General features: G+C 45.0%; 1 protein-coding gene across 3 annotated transcripts in view; it reads right to left on the bottom strand.

Annotated features, from left to right (window-relative positions):
• The window catches only part of LOC144494796 (adhesion G protein-coupled receptor L3-like), a 978,643-nt gene that overhangs the window by 250,900 nt on the left and 701,599 nt on the right, over positions 1 to 26,144 (bottom strand). For all 3 annotated transcript variants that reach the window (XM_078214147.1, XM_078214145.1, XM_078214146.1), the window contains exons 7-8: positions 3,152 to 3,439; positions 1,487 to 1,590 (exon numbers count right to left, since the gene is read on the bottom strand). In XM_078214147.1, the coding sequence (XP_078070273.1) occupies positions 1,487 to 1,590; positions 3,152 to 3,439 (392 nt within the window). The remainder of the gene's footprint in view (positions 1 to 1,486; positions 1,591 to 3,151; positions 3,440 to 26,144) is intronic.

Here is a 26,144-nt window from a genome sequence, read left to right on the forward strand (position 1 = left end):
AACAATGCAGCTTCATCACATTTTCCTTTCTGTCCTTCCTAAATACAAAATAACCCTCAAGGGAAGGGAGGGCGACGGGAGTTTGGGGCCTGGCTGCCCAAGGACAGAAGGGTCGCAGCTGTCCAAGGAAGTCGAGGTATGGCTGTCTGAGGAAGGGAGGAGTGCAGCTGTCCAGGGAAATCGGGTTATGGTTGTCTGAGGAAAGAAGGATCGCAGATGTCCAGGGAAGTCAGGTTATGGCTGTCTGAGGAAGGGAAGGTCACAGCTGTCCAGGGAGGTTGCGGTATGGCTGTCTGAGGAAGGGAGGGTCACAGCCGTCCAGGGAGATCGGGGTATGGTTGTCTGAGGAAGGGAGAGTCACAGCTGTCTAGGATGTTTGGGTATGGCTGGCTGAGGAAAGGAGATCATAGCACCGCTAAGAATGGTTCTGTGGGATAGGAGGAGGGATGTGGATTACAGCAGGAAGGTCAATCAGCATGATAAGAGGGTAGATGAAGAGTATTGAGAGCAGGTCAGTGGTGAGGGTTGGAGAGCCAAAGTTATGAGGGAGGTCAACAGTTATAAGGAGGGGTTAAGGGTGACAGGAGGGCAGGTCCAGGGTGCTGGGATGTAGTTTGATGGTGCCAGTTGATTAAGGGTGATGATGAGTGGCTCAAGGATCAGATAAGGCAGAGCTCAAGTGATGGAGGCAGGGTTGAGGCTGATAGCAGGAAGTTCAAAGGTAATTGTGGGAGGGTGCAGGATGATTGTTTGCAACTCCAGAGATCCAAGTGTTAAAGATGGGGAGGGGTGGCAGCAATTCAAGTTCAAAACCTTCCTTGTGGAAGGCAAAATGATGCTGTTGACCAGCAGGGTTTGAGTGCTTGTCCCAGTGTCTAAGGCCTTCAGATCTTCAACCGCCATGAGCTGATGGCAGTGTCAGCAGCTTCCTAGCTGCTCCTGCTACATAACTGGCTGGGTCCCTGGACTGTGCATAGCTAATTGGCTAGCCAAAGCTTGATTGAGCATGACCAGACACCTACCTTTGAGTGGAAATCCCACCCACAGATGGTTCCACCGACAGTACACTCAGCGTTGGAACAACATTCCACCCTTTATTTTCTTTTCACTGCTTTGGTCATGATCTATGCAATACAACTCCACCCAAGTTGAAAACAGTTGCAAAGAAAACAATGCAATTCACAAAATAAAAGCAAATTACTGCGGATGCTGGAATCTGAAACAAAAACAGAAAGTGCTAGAAAATCTCAGCAGGTCTAAAAGCATCTGTGGAGAGAGAACAGAGCTAATCTGGGGATGACCTTTCGTCAGAACACCTAACAAAGGGTCATCCAGATTCAAAATGTTAGCTCTCTCCACAGATGCTGTCAGATTCGCTGAGATTTTCCAGCGTTTTTTGCAATTTAAGAAATGATGGCGTAATGACAATGTAGATTTTGTATGAATGCAAATTGTAGAAATGATCAGTTTAAACATGGAGACTTACTTTCTTAGACAGCAAGTTTATCCATGGAGAGCTGCAGTTACTCAAATCTGGACCCAATGGATCCCACAGTCCTTCAGGTGACAAACATGTATAAGTGGCTACACCTGTAGATATTGAAAAAACGTCAAGTCTATAATTGTAAATAGATGCAATGATCAGCCCCCTTTGTTTCACAATTTCTTAGGTGCTTCTTTTGTCATAGACCATTTTGACTAATCAAAAAGGGGTAATGCAGCCAGCAGTACTGTTCTATAACTGTCCATGCAATGATTTCCTCATGCTTCCCTTTTGCTTTTCCCTCTCAATCTCCAAATGTGTGGGTGTGTGTTTTTTCATTCATAGAACTCGGGAAAATACCTCCAGACGACAGGCAAATTTCACGGGAGCAAATCCCATCTGCTGGCTTACTATGATTACGAACCTTAGAAAACTCAAAATCCAAGAGCAATGCAATGTTTATATCAGCTTTTCCTACAATTCTTGAAATCAATGGGATGGAAATCTGTCCAGTGCAGTAACAGGCTGCTGCTAGATTACCCCCCCACCCCTAAAGTAGAGAAGTTTAAAATGATCTCCCCCCCCCGCCCCCACCACCTGATCGAATTTGCTGATGAACATAAGCAATTTATAGATGGCTGATCCACGTCACAGGAACAGGCCCTTCGGCCCTCCAAGCCTGCACCGACCATGCTGCCCGACTTAACTAAAACCCACTACGCTTCCGGGGACCATATCCCTCTATTCCCATCTCATTCATGCACTTGTCAAGACGCCCCTTAAAAGTCACTACCATATCTGCTTCCACTACCTCCCCTGGCAACGAGTTCCAGGCACCCACCACTCTCTGTGCAAAAAATCTGCCTCGTACATCTCTTTTAAAGCTTGCCCCTCGCACCTTAAACCTATGCCCCCTAGTAATTGACTCTTCCACCCTGGGAAAAAGCTTCTGACGATCCACTCTGTCCATGCCTCTCAGAATCTTGTAGACTTCTATCAGGTCTCCCCTTAACCTCTGTGGCTCCAGTGAGAACAAACTAAGTTTCTCCAACCTCTCCTCATAGCTAATGCCCTCCATACCAGGCAACCTCCTGGTAAATCGTTTCTGTACCCTCTCCAAAGCCTCCACATCCTTCTGTAGTGTGGCGACCAGAATTGAACACTATATTCCAAGTGCGGCCTCACTAAGGTCCTATAAAGTGTCAACATGACTTGCCAATTTTTAAACTCAATACCCCGGCCTATATTATAGAACCATAGAATCCCTACAGTACAGTACAGGAAGCCATTCAGCCCAAGGAAAGGTGAGGAAAATTGGATGTCATTCTATAGCTCTGATGACTAGCTGATGATGGGAAAGGTCCAATGGACTGATGGCATTCAGAATTAGGTTTCAAATAAATATACGACGTTGAACTACACTTTTGAAAGTAGCTCAGCACTTGAGTGTGTCCAGGTTGCAGAGTTCTCAAACTCCAGTGGCCAAAGATACTCTAAATGTCTAAATCACCCTTTTTTCTTTTAAAACCATATTGCATTATCCACAATCAAGCAAATGAAAGCTGCGTCTTCCTAAATCAACATTCAAAAGTAAGTCATAGTTTATAAGTTTCAACTAAGAAAATAAAACCACTGGTCAACTAAAGATTTCAGCAACAAGTTTCTTACCTATTGTTCCCAGAGGGCACGGCCTTCTCGCCACCTCGCCTGGTTGAGTTCTGGGCCAAGGTATGTCCCGTTTGTCTGTGGCTTCACAGCATTCTGGTCCCTCAGGGAGCTGTGATGCTATTGGTGTCTTTGCAGTGGTTCCATGAATTAATGGAGGATTCTCCGATGCTAGGGTGGTTGTGGTCTTGATACTTCTTCCTGAAGCCATTGTTGTTGTAACTATGGTAGTGGTCATTTCAACAATGGGGCTTTTTGTAGCTTCCATGACAAACGATGAAGATGTTGATTCTGAAACAAAGATCCAAGATTATGGTTAACCATTTGAGAAATAGTATTAAAGTCCTCATTTCCAAAGCCACTAGTTTTATGGTGACTAAATAAGATAAATTTTCAATTTAATTTATGGTGAACTGACATTTATATCATGAGCATCATCTATTATAATTCAATCCATAGATATTTGGACCCGCTTGTTCACTATAGAACAAAGAAAATTACAGTACAGGAACAGGCCCTTCAGCTCTCCAAGCCTGCACCGATCATTCTGCCCAACTGAACGAAAACCCCTTACCCTCCCGGGGACCATATCCCTCTATTCCCATCCTATTCTTGTATTTGTCACTATTGTATCTGCTTCCACTATCTCTCCCGGCAGCGAGTTCCAGGCAACCACCACCCTCTGTGTAAAATAACTTGCCTCGTACATTTCCTTTAATCCTTGCCCCTTGCATCTTAAACCTATGCCCCCTAGTAATTGACTCATCCACCCTGGGAAAAAGCTTCTGACTATCCACTCTGTCCATGCCCCTCACATAAATGGAATTTAATTTCACAATGACCGAATGGGCAAATGACTATGAAGTTTGGTCATTGAGATATGTCTTAAACTGTGCATTAAAGAAGAATGAGAGGTAGAGAGGCTTAGGAAGGTATACCAGAGCTGAGGGCCTTGGTAGCTGAAGGCACGGTTGTCAAAGATGGAGCAATTAATATTGAGGATTTAGAAGAGGCCAGAATTGGAGAATTACAGGTGGCATGGTGGCACAGTGGTTAGCACCGCTACCTCACAGCACCAGGAACCCGAGTTCAATTCCATCTTGGGTGACTGTGTGGAGTTTGCACGTTCTCTCCATGTCTATATGGCTTTCCTCCAGGTACTCTGGTTTCCTCCCAAAGATGTGCATTAGGGTTAGGCTAACCAGGATAACCAGGGAAATTGAGAAATTGAGAATCTGATCAAAAAGAAAAGAGAGGCGTACGTTAGGTCCAGGCATCTGAAAACAGATGGAACTCTGGAGGAATACAGAGAGAGTAGGAAAGAACTCAAACGGGGAGTTAGAAGGGCAAAAAGAGGTCACGAAATGTTCTTGGCAGATAGGATTAAGGAGAATCCTAAGGCATTTTATTCATATGTTAGGAACAAAAGAGTTGTCAGGGAAAAAGTTGGACCTCTCAGGGACAAAGGAGGCTTAGAAACCAAGGGAATAGGGGAGATCCTAAATGAATACTTTGCATCGGTATTCACAAAGGAGAGGGACTTGTTGACTGGGAGTGTCTCAGAGGGAGGTGTTGACCCATTAGAGAGAATCTCCATTACAAGGGAAGAAGTGTTAGGTTTTGTAGGTCACATTGAAACTGACAAATCCCCAGGGCCTGATGGCATCTATCCTAGACTGCTCAGGGAGACAAGAGATGTAATTGCTGGGCCTCTGACGGAAATCTTTGTCTCTTCATTGGACACAGGTGAGGGCCCTGAGGATTGGAGGATAGCGAATGTGGTACCGTTATTTAAGAAGGGTAGCAGGGATAACCCGGGTAATTATAGGCCGGTGAGCTTGACGTCCGTGGTAGGGAAGTTGTTGGAGAGGATTCTTAGAGACAGGATGTATGCATATTTAGAACGGAACAATCTCATTAGTGACAAACAGCATGGTTTTGTAAGAGGGAGATCGTGCCTTACAAATTTGGTGGAGTTTTTGAGGAAGTGACAAAAACGGTTGACGAAGGAAGGGCTGTGGATGTCGTCTACATGGATTTCAGTAAGGCATTTGACAAAGTCCCTCATGACAGGTTGGTTAAGAAGGTTAAGGCTCATGGGATACAAGGACAGGTGGCGAGCTGGGTAGAAAACTGGCTTGGCCAGAGACAGGGTAACAGTCGAAGGGTCTTTTTCCGGCTGGAGGTCTGTCACCAGTGGTGTTCCGCAGGGTTCTGTACTGAGACCTCTGCTATTTGTGATATATAAAAACGATTTGGAAGAAGGTGTAACTGGTGTTATCAGCAAGTTTGCGGATGACACGAAGATGGCTGGACTTGCGGATAGCGATGAACATTGTCGGACAATACAGCAGGATATAGATAGGCTGGAAAATTGGGCGGAGAAATGGCAGATGGAATTTAATCCAGATAAATGCGAAGTGATGCATTTTGGAAGAACTAATGTAGGGGGGAGTTATACAATAAATGGCAGAGCCATCAAGAGTATAGAAACACAAGTCCACAAATCCTTGAAGGTGGCAGCACAGGTGGAGAAGGTGGTGAAGAAGGCATATGGTATGGTTGCCTTTATAGGACGGGGTATAGAGTATAAAAGCTGGAGTCTGATGTTGCAGCTGTATAGAACGCTGGTTAGGCCACATTTGGAGTACTGCGTCCAGTTCTGGTCGCCGCACTACCAGAAGGACGTGGAGGCTTTAGAGAGAGTGCAGAGAAGGTTTACCAGGATGTTGCCTGGTATGGAAGGTCTTAGCTATGAGGAGAGATTGGGTAAACTGGGCTTGTTCTCCCTGGAAAGACGGAGAATGAGGGGAGACCTAATAGAGGTGTACAAGATTATGAAGGGTACAGATAGGGTGAACAGTGGGAAGCTTTTTCCCAGGTCGGAGGTGACGATCACGAGGGGCCACGGGCTCAAGGTGAGAGGGGCGAAGTATAACTCAGATATCAGAGGGACGTTTTTTACACAGAGAGTGGTGGGGGCCTGGAATGCGCTGCCAAGTAGGGTGGTGGAGGCAGACATGCTGGCATCATTTAAGACTTACCTGGATAGTTACATGAGCAGCCTGGGAATGGAGGGATACAAACGAATGGTCTAGTTGGACCAATGAGCGGCACAGGCTTGGAGGGCCGAAGGGCCTGTATCCTGTGCTGTACTGTTCTTTATTCTTTATGCTAAATTGTCCCTTTCTGTCCCATGATGTGTAGATTAGGGAGATTAGAGAGATATATGTGTGAGGTTATTGGGACAGGGCAATGGGTAGGCCTGGATAAGACGCTCTGTCCGAGTGTTTGTGCAGATTTGGAGGGCCTAATGGCCTCCTTCTGCACTGTTGGGATTCTATAATTTTTTGATGATTCTATGAACCACAATTATCTTGGAGAGTTGTTTTGATTGAGGAACATAGAACATAGAACAGTACAGCACAGAACAGGCCCTTCGGCCCACGATGTTGTGCCGAGCTTTATCTGAAACCAAGATCAAGCTATCCCACTCCCTATCATCCTGGTGAGCTCCATGTGCCTATCCAATAACCGCTTAAATATTCCTAAAGTGTCTGACTCCACTATCACTGCAGGCAATCCATTCCGCACCCCAACCACTCTCTGCGTAAAGAACCTACCTCGGACATCCTTCCTATATCTCCCACCATGAACCCTATAGTTATGCCCCCTTGTAATAGCTCCATCCACCCGAGGAAATAGTCTTTGAACGTTCGCTCTATCTATCCCCTTCATCATTTTATAAACCTCTATTAAGTCTCCCCTCAGCCTCCTCCGCTCCAGAGAGAACAGCCCTAGCTCCCTCAACCTTTCCTCATAAGACCTACCCTCCAAACCAGGCAGCATCCTGGTAAATCTCCTCTGCACTCTTTCCAGTGCTTCCACATCCTTCTTCTCGTGAGGTGACCAGAACTGCACACAATATTCCAAATGTGGTCTCACCAAGGTCCTGTACAGTTGCAGCATAACCCCACGGCTCTTAAACTCCAACCCCCTGTTAATAAAAGCCAACACACCATAGGCCTTCTTCACAGCTCTATCCACTTGAGTGGCAACCTTTAGTGATCTCTGGATATGGACCCCAAGATCTCTCTGTTCCTCCACAGTCTTCAGAACCCTACCTTTGACCCTGTAATCCACATTTAAATTAGTCCTACCAAAATGAATCACCTCACATTTATCAGGGTTAAACTCCATTTGCCATTTTTGAGCCCAGCTTTGCATCCTATCTAGGTCTCTTTGCAGCCTACAACAGCCCTCCACCTCATCCACTACTCCACCAATCTTGGTGTCATCAGCAAATTTACTGATCCACCCTTCAGCTCCCTCCTCTAAGTCATTAATAAAAATCACAAAGAGCAGAGGACCAAGCACTGATCCCTGTGGCACTCCGCTGGTAACCTGCCTCCAGTCCGAAAATTTTCCATCCACCACCACCCTCTGTCTTCGATCAGACAGCCAGTTACCTATCCAATCGGCCAACTTTCCCTCTATCCCACACCTCCTCACTTTCATCATAAGCCGACCATGGGGGACCTTATCAAACGCCTTATTAAAATCCATGTATATGACATCAACTGCCCTACCTTCATCAACACACTTAGTTACCTCCTTTAAAAATTCTATCAAATTTGTGAGGCACGACTTGCCCTTCACGAATCCGTGCTGACTATCCCGGATTAATCCGCATCTTTCTAAATGGTCGTAAATCCCATCCCTAAGGACCTTTTCCATCAATTTACCAACCACCAAAGTAAGACTAACCGGTCTATAATTACCAGGGTCATTTCTATTCCCTTTCTTAAACAGTGGAACAACATTCGCCATTCTCCAGTCCTCTGGCACGATCCCCATGGACAGCGAGGACCCAAAGATCAAAGCCAAAGGCTCTGCAATCTCATCCCTTGCCTCCCAAAGAATCCTAGGAAATATTTCATCAGGCCCAGGGGACTTATCGACCTTCAGTTTATTCAAAACTGCCAGGACATCCTCCCTCCGAACATCTATTTCCTTCAGCCTATTAGCCTGTAACACCTTCTCTTCCTCAAAAACATGGCCCCTCTCCTTGGTGAACACTGAAGAAAAGTATTCATTCATCACCTCGCCTATCTCTACTGACTCCATACACAAGTTCCCACTACTGTCCTTGACCGGCCCTAACCTCACCCTGGTCATTCTTTTATTCCTCACATAAGAGTAAAAAGCCTTGGGGTTTTCCTTGATCCGACCCGCCAAGGACTTCTCATGTTCCCTCCGAGCTCTCCTAAGCCCCTTTTTCAGCTCATTCCTTGCTAACTTGTAACCCTCAATCGAGCCATCTGAACCTTGTTTCCTCATCCCTACATAAGCGTCCCTCTTCCTTTTCACAAGACATTCCACCTCTTTCGTGAACCATGGTTCCCTCACTCGGCCATTTCCTCCCTGCCTGACAGGGACATACCTATCAAGGACATCCAGTATTTGTTCCTTGAAAAAGTTCCACTTTTCATTAGTGCCTTTTCCTGACAGTTTCTGTTCCCAACTTATGCCCCCTAATTCTTGCCTAATCGCATCATAATTACCTCTCCCCCAATTGTAAACTATGCCCTGCCGTACGGCCCTCTCCCTCTCCATTGCAATAACAAAAGACACCGAATTGTGGTCACTATCTCCAAAGTGCTCTCCCACAACCAAATCTAAACTTGGCCCGGTTCATTTCCCAGTACCAAATCCAATGTGGCCTCACCTCTTGTCGGCCTATCCACATATTGTGTCAGGAAACCCTCCTGCACACACTGCACAAAAACTGCCCCATCCGAACTATTTGACCTACAAAGGTTCCAATCAGTGTTTGAAAAGTTAAAGTCCCCCATGACAACTACCCTGTGACCCCCACACATATCCATAATCTGCTTAGCAATTTCTTCCTCCACATCTCTATTACTATTTGGGGGCCTATAGTAAACTCCTAACAACGTGACCGCTCCTTTCCTATTTCTAACCTCAGCCCATATTACCTCAGTGTACAGATCCCCCTCGAAGTGCCTTTCCGCAGCCGTTAAACTATCCTTGATTAACAATGCCACTCCTCCACTTCTTTTACCAGCTTCCCTACACTTACTGAAACATCTATACCCCGGAACGTCCAACAACCATTCCTGTCCTTGTTCTACCCACGTCTCCGTAATGGCCACAACATCGTAGTCCCAAGTATCAATCCATGCCCCAAGTTCATCTACCTTGTTCCGGATGCTCCTTGCATTGAAGTAGACACACTTCAACCCACCTTCCTGTCTACCGGTACCCACCCTTGACCCTGATACCTTCCCCAATACCTCACCACCCTCAACACTGACTTCTGGACTACAACTCCCTTTCCCACTCCCCTGACAAATTAGTTTAAACCCCCCTGAAGAGCCGTATCAAATTTCCCTCCCAGGATATTGGTGCCCCTCTGGTTCAGGTGCACCCCATCCTGTTGGTACAGATCCCACCTTCCCCAGAATGTGTTCCAATTATCCACATATCTGAAACCCTCCCTCCTACACCATCCCTGCAACCACATGTTTAACTGCACTCTCTCCCTGTTCCTCAACTCGCTATCACGTGGCACCGGCAACGTACCAGAGATGACCACATGTTTTGTCTTGGCTCTCAGCTTCCAGCCCAGCTCCCGAAATTCCTGTTTTAAATCCCCTTCTCTTACCTATGTCGTTGGTACCAATGTGTACCACGACTTGTGGCTGTTCCCCCTCCCCCCTAAGAATCCGGAAAACACGGTCTGAGACGTCACGGACCTTGGCATCCGGTAGGCAACATACCATCCGTGAGTCTCTTTTGCTGCCACAGAACCTCCTATCTATCCCTCTAACTAACGAGTCCCCAATAACTATTGCCCTCCCGCTCTGCCCCTTACCCTCCCGAGCCACAGAGACGGACACAGTGCTGGAGATCCTCTCACTGCGGCTCACCACTGGTATGTCGTCCCCCTCAACCGTATCCAAAGCGGAATACTTGTTGCTAAGGGGAACGACCACAGGGGATCCCTGCACGGACTGCTTCCTCCCAGCTCCTCTCACCGTCACCCATCTGTTTTCATTCCTCGGAGTAACTGTATCCCTAAAGCTTCTGTCTACGGCCATCTCTGCGTCCCTAATGATCCTAAGTTCATCCAACTCTAGCTCCAGTTCCCTAACACGGTTTTGGAGGAGCTGCAGATGGGTGCACTTCCCACAGGTGTAATCAGCAGGGACACTGACGTCGTCCCTCACCTCAAACATACTGCAAGAGGAACATAGCACTGCCTGCACACCCATCCCCTCTAGATACCTTGCCAGTACCAGGTAGAAACAGCAAAAATGAATTAAACTCACCCCTGCTTGCCCTTTCTGCCTAAGCCCTGTGAGCCAAAGCCCTTATAGCTCTCACTCTGCTTCCCACACACTCAAGCCCTGTGAGCCAAAGCCCTTATAGCTCACACTCTGCTTCCCACACACTCAAGCCCTGTGAGCCAAAGCCCTTATAGCTCACACTCTGCTTCCCACACACTCAAGCCCTGTGAGCCAAAGCCCTTACAGCTCTCACTCTGCTTCCCACACACTCAAGCCCTGTGAGCCAAAGCCCTTATAGCTCACACTCTGCTTCCCACACACTCAAGCCCTGTGAGCCAAAGCCCTTATAGCTCACACTCTGCTTCCCACACACTCAAGCCCTGTGAGCCAAAGCCTTTATAACTCACACTCTGCTTCCCACACACTCAAGCCCTGTGAGCCAAAGCCCTTATAGCTCACACTCTGCTTCCCACACACTCCGCTGCCCGCTCCCGACGCTGCCCGCTGTATACTGCAGCCTACCTTTTATACTTCGCGCGCTTAAAAAACCCTTCCCAGACTCCTTAGCAGCCCACTTCCGGTTTTCACTTTAAACTTAAGAAAAATACTACTACAAAAGTAAAGGCCAAAAAAAACACACACTAACTGACCAATTAAATAAATAATTCAATCAATCTCTCACCAGCCCTCCTGCCTCCAATCACTCCCTCTCTGCTTGCTCCAGTGGAACAATGAGCAAAGGAGCTGACAGAGCTGGAGAGCAAGGCTGATGGAGGAATTTGAAAATAAAGATGAAAATTTAAAAATAAAGGCATTGCCAATGTGGACTAACGAGCACAAGAGTGAGTGGTCATTGGGACTTGGTGCAAGGTGAAAGTTGGAACACAAGCAGCAGTGTTTCAGATGATCACAAGTTTGGTTTTTTCTCCAGAAAATGGGCAGTGTTTGGAGGATGAAGAGGGCGAGGGCTGAAAGGCCTTTGCTATTTTTTACTTGAACAAAGCTTCACGTCTCCAGCTGACACCTGACCCCAACAATAAATCATGCCTTGACGGACACTTGCACCTGAGGCGGGTTGGCCAAACTAGAAATTTTTCCACTCCCACTACCGATCTCAAGGTTGAAAATTCAGGCCAATTCTCAATTAACATTATGCGTAATAAGTAAAAACGATATGTAAAACTATCAGATGTGTGAAACAATGGATTGCATCATTTAGATCAGCAAGCACCAATAGTCCAAATTACATAAGAGTTTTCAAACAAAGTGATTAGTTGTGTTCTTTTTAGAAGCTCTCTATACAGATTAAACACGTTTTTTAGATTATTTTGTGGGATGAGCATGCCGCTAGCTGGACCAGCATTTATAACCCATCCCTAACTGCCCTCGAGAAGGTGGTGATGTGCTGCCTTCTTGAACCACTGCAGTCCATGTGGTGTGGGTACACCCACAGTGCTGTTTGGGAGAGTGTTGCAGGACTTCGACCCAGAAATAGTGAAGGGATGGTGATATTTTTCCAAATCAGGATGGTCAGTGGCTTGAAGGGAAACTTGCAGGCTGTGGTGGGAACACTGCCTGCAAGTTTCTTTCCAACAGCTTGCCCTGGTCCTTTGAGTTGGTGAAGGTTGCAATTTTGGATGGTGTTGAAGGAGTCTTGATGAGTTGCTGCAAAATATCTTGTAGATGCTGCCACTGTGCATCAGTGAATGTTGAACATGGTGGATAGTGTGCCAATCAAGTGACCTGCTTTGTGCTGGATGGTGTTGAATTTGAGTGTTGTTGAAATTGCACTCTGGTTTAAATGGAAAGTATTCCATCACACTCCTGGCTTGTGCCTTGTAGATGGTGGGCAGGTTTTGGGGAGTCAGGAGGTGATTTACTCACGGCAGAATTCCCAACCTCTGGCTTGCTCTTGTAACCATAATATTGATATGGCTGATCCAGTTCAGTTTCCAGTCAAACACAGTTCAGTGTGTTTTCTCCATTCTAAATCTGGACTTTTCATCTCCGCTAACTCAGATCAATCATCGGTGAGTTATGACACCCTGCACCTTCCTCATCAACAACCTGTCCTGGTCTCCCCATGCCGACACTGTAGTTAGGAAAGCCCACCAACTTTCTCAGAAGTCTAAGGAAATTTGGCATGTCAGCCATGACTCTCACCAACTTTTATAGATGCACCATAGAAAGCATTCTTTCTGGTTGTATCACAGCTTGTATGGCTCCTGCTCTGCCCAAGTCCGCAAGAAACTACAAAAGGTCGTGAAGGTAGCCCAATCCATCACGCAAACCAGCCACCCATCCATTGACTCTGTGTACACTTCCCACTGCCGTGGCAAAGTAGCCAGCATAATTAAGGACCCCACGCAGCCCGGACATTCTCTCTTCCACTGTCGGGAAAAAGATACAAAAGTCTGAGGTCACGTACCAATCGACTCAAGAACAGGTTCTTCCCTGCTGCCATCAGACTTTTGAATAGACCTACTTTGCAGTAAGCTGATCAATCTCTACACCCTAGCTATGACTATAACACTACATTCTGCACTTTCTCGTTTCCTTCTCTATGAAGGGTACGCTTTGTCTGTATAGCGTGCAAGAAACAATACTTTTCACTATATGCTAATACATGTGACAGTAATAAATCAAATCAAAATCTAATCTTGGATTTATGTAAGATTTTAATATGGATGAGACTTACATACAATACTTTTAAAGACTAACATCAGAAACCCTATCGTTCACCTTCATGAAAGAAAAAACAACAGCATAACGTAAATGCTAAGCTATTTCTTGTGCAAATATGTAAATTGAAATCCTGTTCCTCTTAACACAGGACTGCGATAGTCTGAAGTATACCCTTGCAAGATTCAAACTGATGGCTCACAAATTTGATCAATTTAATTATCTCCAAAAACAATTACTACATCTAGGATTTCTAGGATCTGAGCTTCAGTAACTGTTGACCGCAACTGATAACCAGATCCTGTTCACAAGGAACAGGCCAGATCCAACTAACTTGGAACCCTAATCCCCATAATCCATTGAAATACAGTCTCACCTTTGAGAAACTGAATAACAGAGACACTTCACTTCAGCAAACTCTATAAGCATGCACAAAGCCAAGATGATTGTCACCTTAGGTGTTCGATAAGCACTGTTCATGCTAGATTAACAGTTATAAAATCATATCATTACTTAATCATGCAGTGAGACAACTAATTGTTCCCAGTACTTGGATGTGACAAAGAATTACTTTCCCAGAGGCAGATGTCTGTATTTTAGAATTTTTTTTCTTAACATTACATTAACATTACATCCCTAACATGAATGTTAGGGAACTTGGGGTAATAAATAGTGATGCCTTGAGGAGTATACATATAACAGAGAAGGAGGTTTACAAGGGTGCTACTGGGACTTGATGGCTTGAGTTATAAGGAGAGGCGAGATAGACTGGGACTTTTTTCTCTGGAGCGTAGGAGGCTTAGGAGTGATCTTATAGAGATCTATGAAATAGAGGGGCATAGATCAGCTAGATAGTCAATATCTTTTCCCAAAGGTAGGGGAGTCCAAAACTAGAGGGCATAGGTTTAAGGTGAGAGGGGAGAGATACAAAAGTGTCCAGAGGGGTAATTTTTCCACAGAGAGTGGTGAGTGTCTGGAACAAGCTGCCAGAGGTAGTAATAGAGGAGGGTACAATTTTGTCTTTTGAAAAGCATTTAGACAGTTACATGGATAAGGTGGGTACAGAGGGATATGGGCCAAACGCAGGCAATTGGGACTAGCTTAGGGTTTAAAAAAAAGGGGTGGCATGGACAAGTTGGGCCGAAGGGCCTGTTTCCATGCTGTAAACCTCTATGACTCTATTACCTACTTTTAAGTTTAGAAATGTAAGAGAGAGAAAACCCATAAACATCACCTTTGTATTGCACATGGTTTGCCCAGGGAAATTGCTATCAGTGGTATCTTTATGTTCACAAAAGTATTTGTAAAGCAGTTATTGGAAAAAGACAAGGACATTATGCAGATTAAGAATATTGTATTTTACACCACTGATGCACTGAGGCCATTTAGCCAACAACCTTTGAATGGTATCACACTGAATTCTCAAACTGTTTTCCTGCCATCAAAAGCAATGAAACAGCAGCTGCTGAATTTCATAATCCTGCACAGGATGACGATGTTAAGCTAGAAATTAAAACAAAAGCACAGTTCAAGAAGATTACAAAGCTAAATCTTGCAGCGGTAGTTGTCTGACTCCAGTTGAGCATGGCTAATGTGTTGTTCTGGAGTAAACTAAGTATTCTCTTTATTAACGAAACATTTTTGTCCAATTTCTCAGTCCATCTATTCCAATCTGCATGTCCTAAAACATTCATAGAATCCTTACAGTGCAGGAAGAGGCCATTGAGCCTGCAATGACAACAATCTCACCCAGGCCCCATCCCCATAACCCCATATGTCTACCCTGATAATCCACGTATTTACTCTAGCTAGTCCCCCTGACACTAAAGGTCAATTTCGCGTGGACAATCCACCTTCTGCACTGTAGGGTTTCTATGATTCTAACCTGCACATCTTTGGGCTGTGGGAGGAAACCGGAACACTGGGAGGAAACCCACGCTGACACAAGGAGAATGTGAAAACTCCATACAGACGGTCACCCGAGACTAGAATTGAACCCATGTCCCTGGTGCTGTGAGGTAAGTGTTAACCACTGTGCTATAGTGCCACCGTTCCAAGTTAGTTGTGTGGCTAAACAATTCATATGAAGAGAAGACATTAACACTTGATCAACTATTTGACATGAGCTGATTCTGTTAAATGTTCAAAAATTACTGTGTCAAGATGTGTATTGTCCAACTCTTGGTTTAACCACTTCAATGCTCTTTGTTGAAGTTGTTTAAATCATCAGATCCTGTACTCTCCAAGGTGAATACGGATGTTTAGATTGATCATTACACAGTTGTCTGCCAACCTTATCCAGAGTACCCTTTGTCGTCCAGTACTTCCCCGGAGCGGAGAAGCTACGGCATCTCCTCCGGAGCCTTCAACATGTCATTGATGAAGATGAACATCTCGCCAAGGCCATCCACACACCCCCACTTCTTGCCTTCAAACAACCGCACAACCTCAAACAGACCATTGTCCGCAGCAAACTGCCCAGCCTTCAGGAGAACAGTGACCACGACACCACACAACCCTGCCACAGCAACCTCTGCAAGACGTGCCAGATCATCGACGCAGATGCCATCATCTCACGTGAGAACACCATCTACCAGGTACACGGTACCTACTCTTGCAACTCGGCCAACGTTATCTACCTGATACGCTGCAGGAAAGGATGTCCCGAGGCATGGTACATTGGGGAAACCATGCAGACGCTACGACAACGGATGAATGAACACCGCTCGACAATAACCAGGCAAGACTGTTCTCTTCCTGTGGGGAAGCACTTCAATGGTCATGGGCATTCAGCCTCTGATCTTCGGGTAAGCGTTCTCCAAGGTGGCCTTCACGACACACGACAGCGCAGAGTCGCTGAGCAGAAACTGATAGCCAAGTTCCGCACACATGAGGACGGCCTAAACCAGGATCTTGGGTTCATGTCACACTATCAGTAACCCCCACAGCTTTCCTCCTGGACTTGCAGAATCTCACTGGCTGTCCTGTCTGGAGACAATACGCATCTCTTTAACCTGTGCTTAATGCTCCCTCCACTCACATTGTCTGTATCTTTAAGACCTGGTTGGCTGTAGAGATTCGCATTCTAATCAGTATTCTGTAACTTGATTTTGTGTCTCTGTATGCCCTGTTTGAGAGCAGATAACCACTCCATCTGACGAAGGAGCAGCGCTCCGAAAGCTATTGCATTTGCTACCAAATAAACCTGTTGGACTTTAACCTGGTGTTGTTAAAACTCTCATTGCAAAGCAATGCAGTGGCTAAAGATGATGTTGAAACATCCCTCTGTGTACCTCACAACTTCACACAAAGTTCACTGTTAAAGACGAGTTGGAATGACTAACACTCATTCACCACATTCACAAAGAATTGAGCTGCATTCTTTACCATAGAATCAGTTTATTATCTATTCTAGATAAATAATAGATTTTTCTGATGAAGGTGTGGTAATTAGAATGAATGCATCAGAAGAGCTTTACAGGGAAGGTTGCAAATATAACTAACAGTAGAGGCATGCATTCGGTGAAAGTTAAAGGTATTAAGAAATTTCCACAGGCATAGAGCCACTGATTTATAACCTTTCATGTGGCTGAAACAACAAATGGCTTTTATGTTGCACCTTTTTATTGTAACCAAATGTTCCAAAAATTCTTCATTAGGACTGGGCCCAAAGTTGAAGGAAGAAAGGTGACCAATGATACAGTTGAATAAGTACATTTCAAGTAAACTTTTGAAGAATGAAGCAAAGGTACTGCAAGGAAACACTTTAGAATGCTTGCATTTACCATTACTATGTGTGCACAATTAAAACAATATGGCTGGGAGAAAAAAAACACTGACCACCCAGAGTAGTTGGCTCAATAGAACATTAAACATAAATATTAATTCACATTAGCTGCACAGATGGGAGTCAACAGGAGCTTTAAACAAGAAACTCCTTGAAATTTACCTCTTCCAGAAAAAGCAAACTTCCGAGGTCGCCAAAAACTACCCCACAGAAGTTCCACTTCTCAAGTAGTAACATAGGGCCATGTGCACTCAGCATGTTCTTCTTGCTGAAAATTTGCAACTAAACATGTTGCCTTGTTCACATGTACTCATTAACAGAAATTCCAGGCTAAAAACTTTCAACCTTTGATATCTGAATGTGCTGACAAAGTAAATTTATGCAAAATAACCGGCATTTTTAAAGTGTTAGCTGTAATTAAAGCAGATTGCAATTAATCTGCTGTCTGTTGCTGTTGTGCTCCACATTGCCAGTACTTTCAACAGTCTAATTTCACCACGGAGAGTTGCTGTCTGAAGAGGATCTGATAGGATCACTAACAGTACAGTACGATTTAGTTTCAGTGCAAAATGCATATCCCTTTTAGGGGAGACAGAACATTTGAGAGATAAAGAATACTGGTAGTGCGGGTTTGGTGGAACCATGGGAACGAGCTATGATTGTAACACTACATTCTGCACTCTCTCATTTCCTTCTCTATGAACGGTATGTTTTGTCTGTATAGTGCACAAGAAACAATACCTTTCACTGTATGTTAATATGTGTGACAATAATAAATCAAATCAAATCAAAATCAAAAAACATTAATCTAAAACTGCTCTTCCAGAAGTATCTGAGGAGTGATATTTCTTCTTTTGTCTGTTTTCCTTAAGAGCACCATTAAATTCAGATCCTCAGTCAAATTCAAATTCTTCCATTTCCAATCTCTAGGGTTACATAGAAAATAGAAGCAGGAGTGGGCCATTCGGCCCACTGAGCCTGTTGTCACCATTCATTACGATCATGGCTGATCATCAAATTCAATACCTTGATCCCGCCTTGCCCTCCTACGCCTTGATCCCTTTCATGCTAAGAACTAGATCCAATTTCTTCTTGAAATCACACAACATTTTGGCCTCGATTACTTGCTGTGGTAGTGAATTCCACAGATTCACCACTCTCTGAGTGAAGAAATTTCTCCTCACCTCAGTCCTAAAAGGTTTACCCCTTATCCTCAAAGTATGACCGCTAGTTCTGGACTCCCGCATCATTCTTTCTGAATCTGCCCTGTCCAATCCTGTTAGAAGCTTATAAAATCCTATGAGATCACCTCTCACTCTTCTGAACTCCAATGAATATAATCCTAGCTGACTTAGTCTCTCCTCATACGACAGTCTGGCCATCTCAGGAATGAACCTGGTAAACCTTTGCTGTACTCCCTCTTTAGCAAGAGCATCCTCCTCAGATAAGGGCACCAAAACTGCACATGATACTCCAAGTGCGACCTCACCAACACACTATACAATTGCAGTAAAACATCCCTATTCTTATACGCAAATCCCCTCGCTATGAAGGCCAATGTACCAATTCCCTTCCTCACTGCCTGCTGTACCTGCACGCTGACTTTCAGCAACTGATGCATAAGGACACCAGAGTCTCGCTGAGTATCCACCTCTCTCAATTTACATCCATTCAAATAATAATCTGTCTTCCTTTTACTGCTATCTAAGTGGATAACTTCACATTTTTCCACATTATACTGCATTTGCCATGCATATTTCCGTTCATTCAACCTGTCCAAATCACGCTGAAGTATCTGCATCCTCCTCACAGCTCATCCTCCCACCCAACTTTGTATCATCTGCAAATTTGGAGATAATACATTTAATTCCCTTGTCCAAATCATTAATATATGATGTGAACAGTCAGGGTCCTAGTACAGATCCCTGCAGTACCTCACAAGTCACTGCCTGCCAATTGGAAAAGACCCACTTATTCCAATTCTTGTCTGCTAACCAGCTTTCTATCCATCTCAAGACATTACCTGCAATCCCACGCGCTTTAACTTTGCATAGTAGTCTGCTATAGTTTTCCTGCATCATACATTAATTTGTTGCCAGACCTTGCTCAGTACATTTCATATTCTTATTATATATAGAATCATAGAATACAGTGCAGAAAGGGGCCATTCAACCCATCGAGTCTGCACCAACCACAATCCCACCCAGGCCCTATCCACATATCCCTCTAACCTATGCATCCCGGGACACTAAGGGGCAATTTAGAATGGCCAATCAACCTAGCCCGCACATCTTTGGACCGTGGGAGGAAACCGGAGCACCCGGAGTAAACCCACGCAGGCACAGGGAGAATGTGCAAACTCCACACAGACAGCGACCCGAGCCGGGATTCGAACCCAGGTCCTGGAGCTGTGAAGCAGCAGTCTTAACCGCTGTGCTACCCGTGCCGCCCCGGTATTAAATATAATATTTTTAATTTTAATTCCTTCTATCATTTCATTAACCCCCCCCTCCCCCCCATCAGGGCCATCTGCCACGTTCCTCGTGTTATCCTTTGTCACTCTGCACCTTTGTTCTGCCATTTACACATTCCAATCTCTTAACGGTTGCTATTAGCACCTCTCCTAGACATTATCACAACTATCTACATTCCCTTTGTCTTTTTGTCTCTAATATCTTGGTCAATTAGACAACCTTTCTCCTCCCCCCCCCCCCCCCCCCCCCCAGCACTTGCAGTGTAAATCTTGTCCGATTTTATTTGTCTTCAGCTGTGACGAAGGATCATCCAGACTCAAAATGTTGACTCTATTCTCACTCCACAGATACTGTCAGACCTGCTGAGATTTTCCAGCCTTTTCTGTTCTTGCTCAGTACATTCCTGAAGCCATTTATCAGGTAGTAATTGTGCAACTATGTTGAATTACTTCCTTCATCCAGGAAATTAGTATTCTGGGGTCTTTGCCAGGCTGGAAGTGGAGGTGGGTAGGAACTAAAAAACAGCCTTGCCAGCTGGCTTACAAGTTCATTGGCTCCATGCTGCCCCTTTTGGCCATTTATTCTGGCACCAGGATCGGTCAGCGGCAGACACAGGTGGATAGCTGATCAGGCTTACTAAGAGCCATTTGAGACCAATTAAATGAAACTAGAATATTCCCGCAGGCAGCAGAGGCCACTTCAGGTGCATAGAGACGGCCTCCAAACCTGCCTGACTGCTTGAAGTGGAGATGCCGGCGTTGGACTGGGGTAAACACAGTAAGAAGTTTAACAACACCAGGTTAAAGTCCAACAGGTTTATTTGGTAGCAAAAGCCACACAAGCTTTCGGAGCTGCAAGCCCCTTCTTCAGGTGAGTGGGAATTCTGTTCACAAACAGAGCATATAAAGACACAAACTCAATTTACATGAATAATGGTTGGAATGCGAATACTTACAACTAATCAAGTCTTTAAGAAACAAAACAATATGAGTGGAGAGAGCATCAAGACAGGCTAAAAAGATGTGTATTGTCTCCAGACAGGACAGCCAGTGAAACTCTGTGGGGGTTACAAATAGTGTGCCATGAACCCAATATCCCGGTTGAGGCCGTCCTCGTGTGTGCGGAACTTGGCTATCAGTTTCTGCTCAGCGACTCTGTGCCGTCGTGTGTCGCGAAGGCCGCCTTGGAGAATGCTTACCCGAATATCAGAGGCCGAATGCGGTCATGGGCATTCGGCCTCTGATATTCGGGTAAGCGTTCTCCAAGGCGGCCTTCGCGACACACGACGGCGCAGAGTCGCTGAGCAGAAACTGATAGCCAAGTTCCGCACACACGAGGACGGCCTCAACCGGGATATTTGGTTCATGGCACACTATTTGTAACTCCCACAGAGTTTCACTGGCTGTCTTGTCTGGAGACAATACACATCATAGAAATCATAGAAACCCTACAGTGCAGAAGGGGGCCATTCGGCCCATCGAGTCTGCACCGACCACAATCCCACCCAGGCCCTACACCCACATATTTTACCCACTAATCCCTCTAACCTACGCATCCCAGGACTCTAAGGGGCAATTTTTTTAACCTGGCCAATCAACCTAAACCGCACATCTTTGGACTGTGGGAGGAAACCGGAGCACCCGGAGGAAACCCACGCAGACACGAGGAGAATGTGCAAACTCCACACAGACAGTGACCCGAGCCGGGAATCGAACCCGGGACCCTGGAGCTGTGAAGCAGCAGTGCTAGCCACTGCGCTACCGTGCCACCCACATCTTTTTAGCCTGTCTTGATGCTCTCTCCACTCACATTGTTTTGTTTCTTAAAGACTTGATTAGTTGTAAGTATTCGCATTCCAACCATTATTCATGTAAATTGAGTTTGTGTCTTTATATGCTCTGTTTGTGAACAGAATTCCCACTCACCTGAAGAAGGGGCTTGCAGCTCCGAAAGCTTGTGTGGCTTTTGCTACCAAATAAACCTGTTGGACTTTAACCTGGTGTTGTTAAACTTCTTACTGTGACTGCTTGAACGCAGTAAGAGTTTTAACACCAGGTTAAAACTCTTACTGTGTTTACCCCAGTCCAACGCCGGCATCTCCACATAATGACTGCTTGAACAGCAGCAGACTGTCTGTCGAGCTGAATTCCACCAAACAACTCCCAAACCTACCCCAACCCCGCCCCATCCACAATAGCATCCTGGCTGTGTAAAAAAGAATCATCTTTTATTTAAAGATTTAAAGACATTGGAAGGTGGTTGTCTTTATTTTAATGCATATTCTCTCTTTTAAGTTGGAAGGCCTCTGATTGTCCAACCAGTTTTGAGAGCCTGTTTACCATCCTTAATTGGACGACAAACATTTAACAAGGTGGGGGTGTGGGAACTTGCTCTGTGAAAATCACAATGAATGACTGTTTCTCCTCGGGGGCAGGTTTGGCACCTGCAAAGCGTTCCAACCTCTATTTTGCCCCCATACTGAAAACTCAGCCTTGCGTCTCAGCAGACACCAGTACTTGTGATGTGCAGGATCACCTCTGTGAGTCTTCATGGTACATCTCAAAATGAGTGGCAGATTAGCCTGTCAGCTGGGAAGTCAAGAAATTCTGATCATTAAATCTGATATTAATGAATTCATACTCGAAATTACGTCAGCTTGCATCAATGAGTCAGGATAGTACATGAACAGGGCTGTAAAGCCATCAAGTAATAGCATCTTCTGGCATCCTTAGAAGTCACTCGGGAAATTAAAAACATTAATTTAATGGATAGGTAAATGTCAACCAGATTTGCATAAAAAATCCACAGTGACAGCTTTCATTTGTACAAATGAGACTTCTGTTTGCCTTCCATAGAATATATTGCCATAAAATTAGCTCCAGCAAGTGGTTTCTCCAGCTTATGATGGTGCACTACAATTTCTTAGCTCATTTTGCGTAACATACCTCACTACATTCATTTCATCAATTGCTTCATTATTTTTAAAATTTAGATTATGCTCGTGCTTAATCATTTATCAATAATAGATTTAATTTCCTCATTTCTCTTTATAGCTCAATAATTTAAAACCTGACATAATTTTTCTCAGACTTACTTTTACCACCTTAACATTTTTCAGTCGTGACAATTCTACACTAAATCTGGCCACAGTGACATTTCATAGGAGTTCAGCATATCTCCGCTTGACTTGTCCTTTAAGTCATGATGTGGAGATGCCAGCGTTGGACTGGGGTGAACACAGTAAGAAGTCTCACAACACCAGGTTAAAGTCCAAAAGGTTTATTTGGTAGCAAATTTGCTACCAAATAAACCTGTTGGACTTTAACCTGGTGTTGTGAGACTTCTTACGTTGTCCTTTAAGTCACAGCATTCTCTTTGCCCTTGTGACCATTGTGTTACTGTTATTTACCCATGTCAGATGATATAATAATTTGCAAACATATCTGTAAAACCAAACAGCTCTCTGGAATACATCACTGGAGATAACAAAATAACATTTCAAAAGACACATCTTGCAGGACTGCTGTGTTCATACTTCATGGAAGGGCTTCCACAGTGATCTACTGGAAAAATTGGCTGGTGCAAAACTCAGCAGTAGAGAACCAGCTTCAATCCTCACTTGTTACTAAGTTGTCTGATCTCAGCTAGAATTGACTAAATACCTCTAAGCTAGGGAGGAGCAAATATAATCAGACATAAGGCTGGATTTTTATCCTTGAGGCAGATAGTAAAAGTTGGGAAAATTCCTCAACTTGGCCCATGTGCCTCAGAAGTGCCTGCCTGCACAGGTGGATTTTCAATGCGTGTTGGTGGGTGGTCGGTGGAGAGAAGATGCATCCTGCAGTTGGGCCATTAACCAGGAAAAATATTCAGAAGCAGTCACACGGATAGAATATCTACAGTGCAGAATGAGGCCATTTGGCTCATTGAGTTTGGATTGACTTGCCAACAGAACATCCCAGCCAGGACCTCTCCCCAAAATCCCACTAATTGTCCAGACCGACACATCTTGGGATACTAAGAAGAAAGTTAGCATGGGCAATCCACCTAGTCTGCACATTCTTGGACTGAGAGAGGAAATGGGAGCACCCGAAGGAAACCCACACAAACACGGAGAGAACATGCAAATACTGAGTCACCCAAAGTGGGAATCGAACCCGGATCCCTGGCGCTGTGAGGCAGCAGTGTTAACTACTGTGCCAGTGTGGAGGCATACTGTTTAATAGCCAGCTGAGAGCCCAGAGACCCATTAACCTCTTGAAACACATGGGCCCAGGGAAAACATTGCTTGATTAACATTTCTGACTCTCTGATCTCGGCTTTCAATTTCACAATATTCATATAGAACATACAACAGTACAGCACAGAACAGAACAGGCCCTTCGGCCAACGATGTTCTGCCAAGCTTTGTCTGAAACCAAGATCAAGCTATTTCCTCCCTATCATCCCGAAGTACTCGATGTGCCTATCCAATAGCTTCTTAAATGTTCCTAAAGTTTCTGACTCGACTATCCCTGCAGGCAGTCCATTCCACACCCCAACCACTCTCTGAGTAAAAGACCCACCTTGGACATCCTTCCTATATCTCCCACCATGAACCCTATAGTTATGCCCCCTAATTACCACTCCATTCACCCGAGGAAATAGTCTTTGAACATTCACTCTATCTATCCCCCTCATCATCTTATAAACCTCTATCAAGTCTCCTCTCAACCTCCTCCGCTCCAAAGAGAAAAGCCCAAGTTCCCTCAACCTTTCCTCATAAAACCTACCCTCCAAACCAGGCAGCATCCTGGTAAATCTCCTTTGCACTCTTTCCAGTGTCTCCACATCCTTCTTGTAGTGAGGTGACCAGAACTGCACACAATATTCCAAATATGGTCTCACCAAGGTCCTGTACAGTCGCAGCATAACCCCACGGCTCTTAAACTCAAACCCCCTGTTAATGAACGCCAACACACTATAGGCCTTCTTCACGGCTCTATCCACTTGAGTGGCAACCTTCAGAGATCTATGGATATGAACCCCAAGATCTCTCTGTTCCTCCACATTCTTCAGAACCCTACCTTTGACCCTGTAATACACATTTAAATTTGTCCCACCAAAATGAATCACCTCGCATTTGTCAGGGTTAAACTCCATTTGCCATTTTTCAGCCCAGCTCTGCATCCTATCTATATCTCTTTGCAGCCTACAATAGCTCTCCACCTCATCCACTACTCCACCAATCTTGGTGTCATCAGCAAATTTACTGATCCACCCTTCATCCCCCTCCTCCAAGTCATTTATAAAAATTACAAATAGCAGAGGACCAAGCACTGATCCCTGTGGCACTCCGCTGGTAACCGGTTTCCAGTCCGAAAATTTTCCATTCACCACCACCCTCTGTCTTCTGTTAGATAGCCAGTTACCTATCCAATCAGCCAAACTTCCCTCTATCCCACACATCCTTACTTTCTACATAAGCCGACCGTGGGGGACTTTATCAAACGCCTTACTAAAATCCATGTATATGACATCAACTGCACTACCTTCATCTACACACTTAGTTACCTCCTCAAAAAATTCTATCAAATTTGTGAAGCAAGACTTGCCCTTCACAAATCCGTGCTGACTATCCCGGAATAAGCTGCATCTTTCTAAATGATCGTAAATCCTACCGCTAAGGACCTTTTCCATCAATCTACCGACCACCGAAGTAAGACTAACCGGCCTATAATTACCAGGGTCATTTCTATTCCCTTTCTTAAACAGGGGAACCACATTCGCCACTCTCCAGTCCTCTGGCACCACCCCCGTGGACAGTGAGGACGCAAAGATCAAAGCCAATCTCATCCCTTGCCTCCCAAAGAATCCTAGGATATATTTCATCAGGCCCAGGGGACTTATCAACTTTCAGTTTATTCAAAATTGCTAGTACATCTTCCCTCCGAACATCTACGTCCTCCAGCCTATCAGGCTGTGGCCCCCTCTCTTCCTCAAAAACATGGCCCCTCTCCTTGGTGAACACCGAAGAAAAGTATTCATTCATCACCTCTCCTATCTCTTCTGACTCCATGCACAAATTCCCACTACTGTCCTTGACCGGCCCCAGCCTCACCCTGGTCATTCTTTTATTCCTCACATAAGAGTAAAAAGCCTTGGGGTTTTCCTTGATCCGACCCGCCAAGGACTTCTCATGCCCCGTCCTAGCTCTCCTAAGCCCCTTTTTCAGCTCATTTCTTGCTAACTTGTAACCCTCCATCGAGCCAACTGAACCTTGTTTTCTCAACCTAACATACGCTTCCTTCTTCCTCTTGACAAGACATTCCACCTCTTTTGTGAACCATGGTTCCCTCACTCGGCCATTTCCTCTCTGCCTGGCAGGGACATACCTATCAAGGACACGCAGTATTTGTTCCTTGCAAAGGTTCCACTTATCATTTGTGCCTTTGCCTGACAATTTTTGTTCCCATCCTATGCTTCCTAATTCCCGCCTGATTGCATCATAATTACCTCTCCCCCAATTGTAAACTATGCCCTGCCGTATGGCCCTCTCCCTCTCCATTACAATAACAAAAGACACCGAATTGTGGTCACTATCTCCAAAGTGCTCTCCCACAACCAAATCCAACACTTGGCCCGGTTCATTTCCCATTACCAAATCCAATGGCGGCCCACCTCTTGTCGGCTTCTCCACATATTGTGTCAGGAACCCCTCCTGCACACACTGCACAAAAACTGCCCCATCCAAACTATTC

Source organism: Mustelus asterias, chromosome 6 (assembly GCF_964213995.1).
Source record: "Mustelus asterias chromosome 6, sMusAst1.hap1.1, whole genome shotgun sequence".
In the NCBI taxonomy this organism is placed as follows: domain Eukaryota; kingdom Metazoa; phylum Chordata; class Chondrichthyes; order Carcharhiniformes; family Triakidae; genus Mustelus; species Mustelus asterias.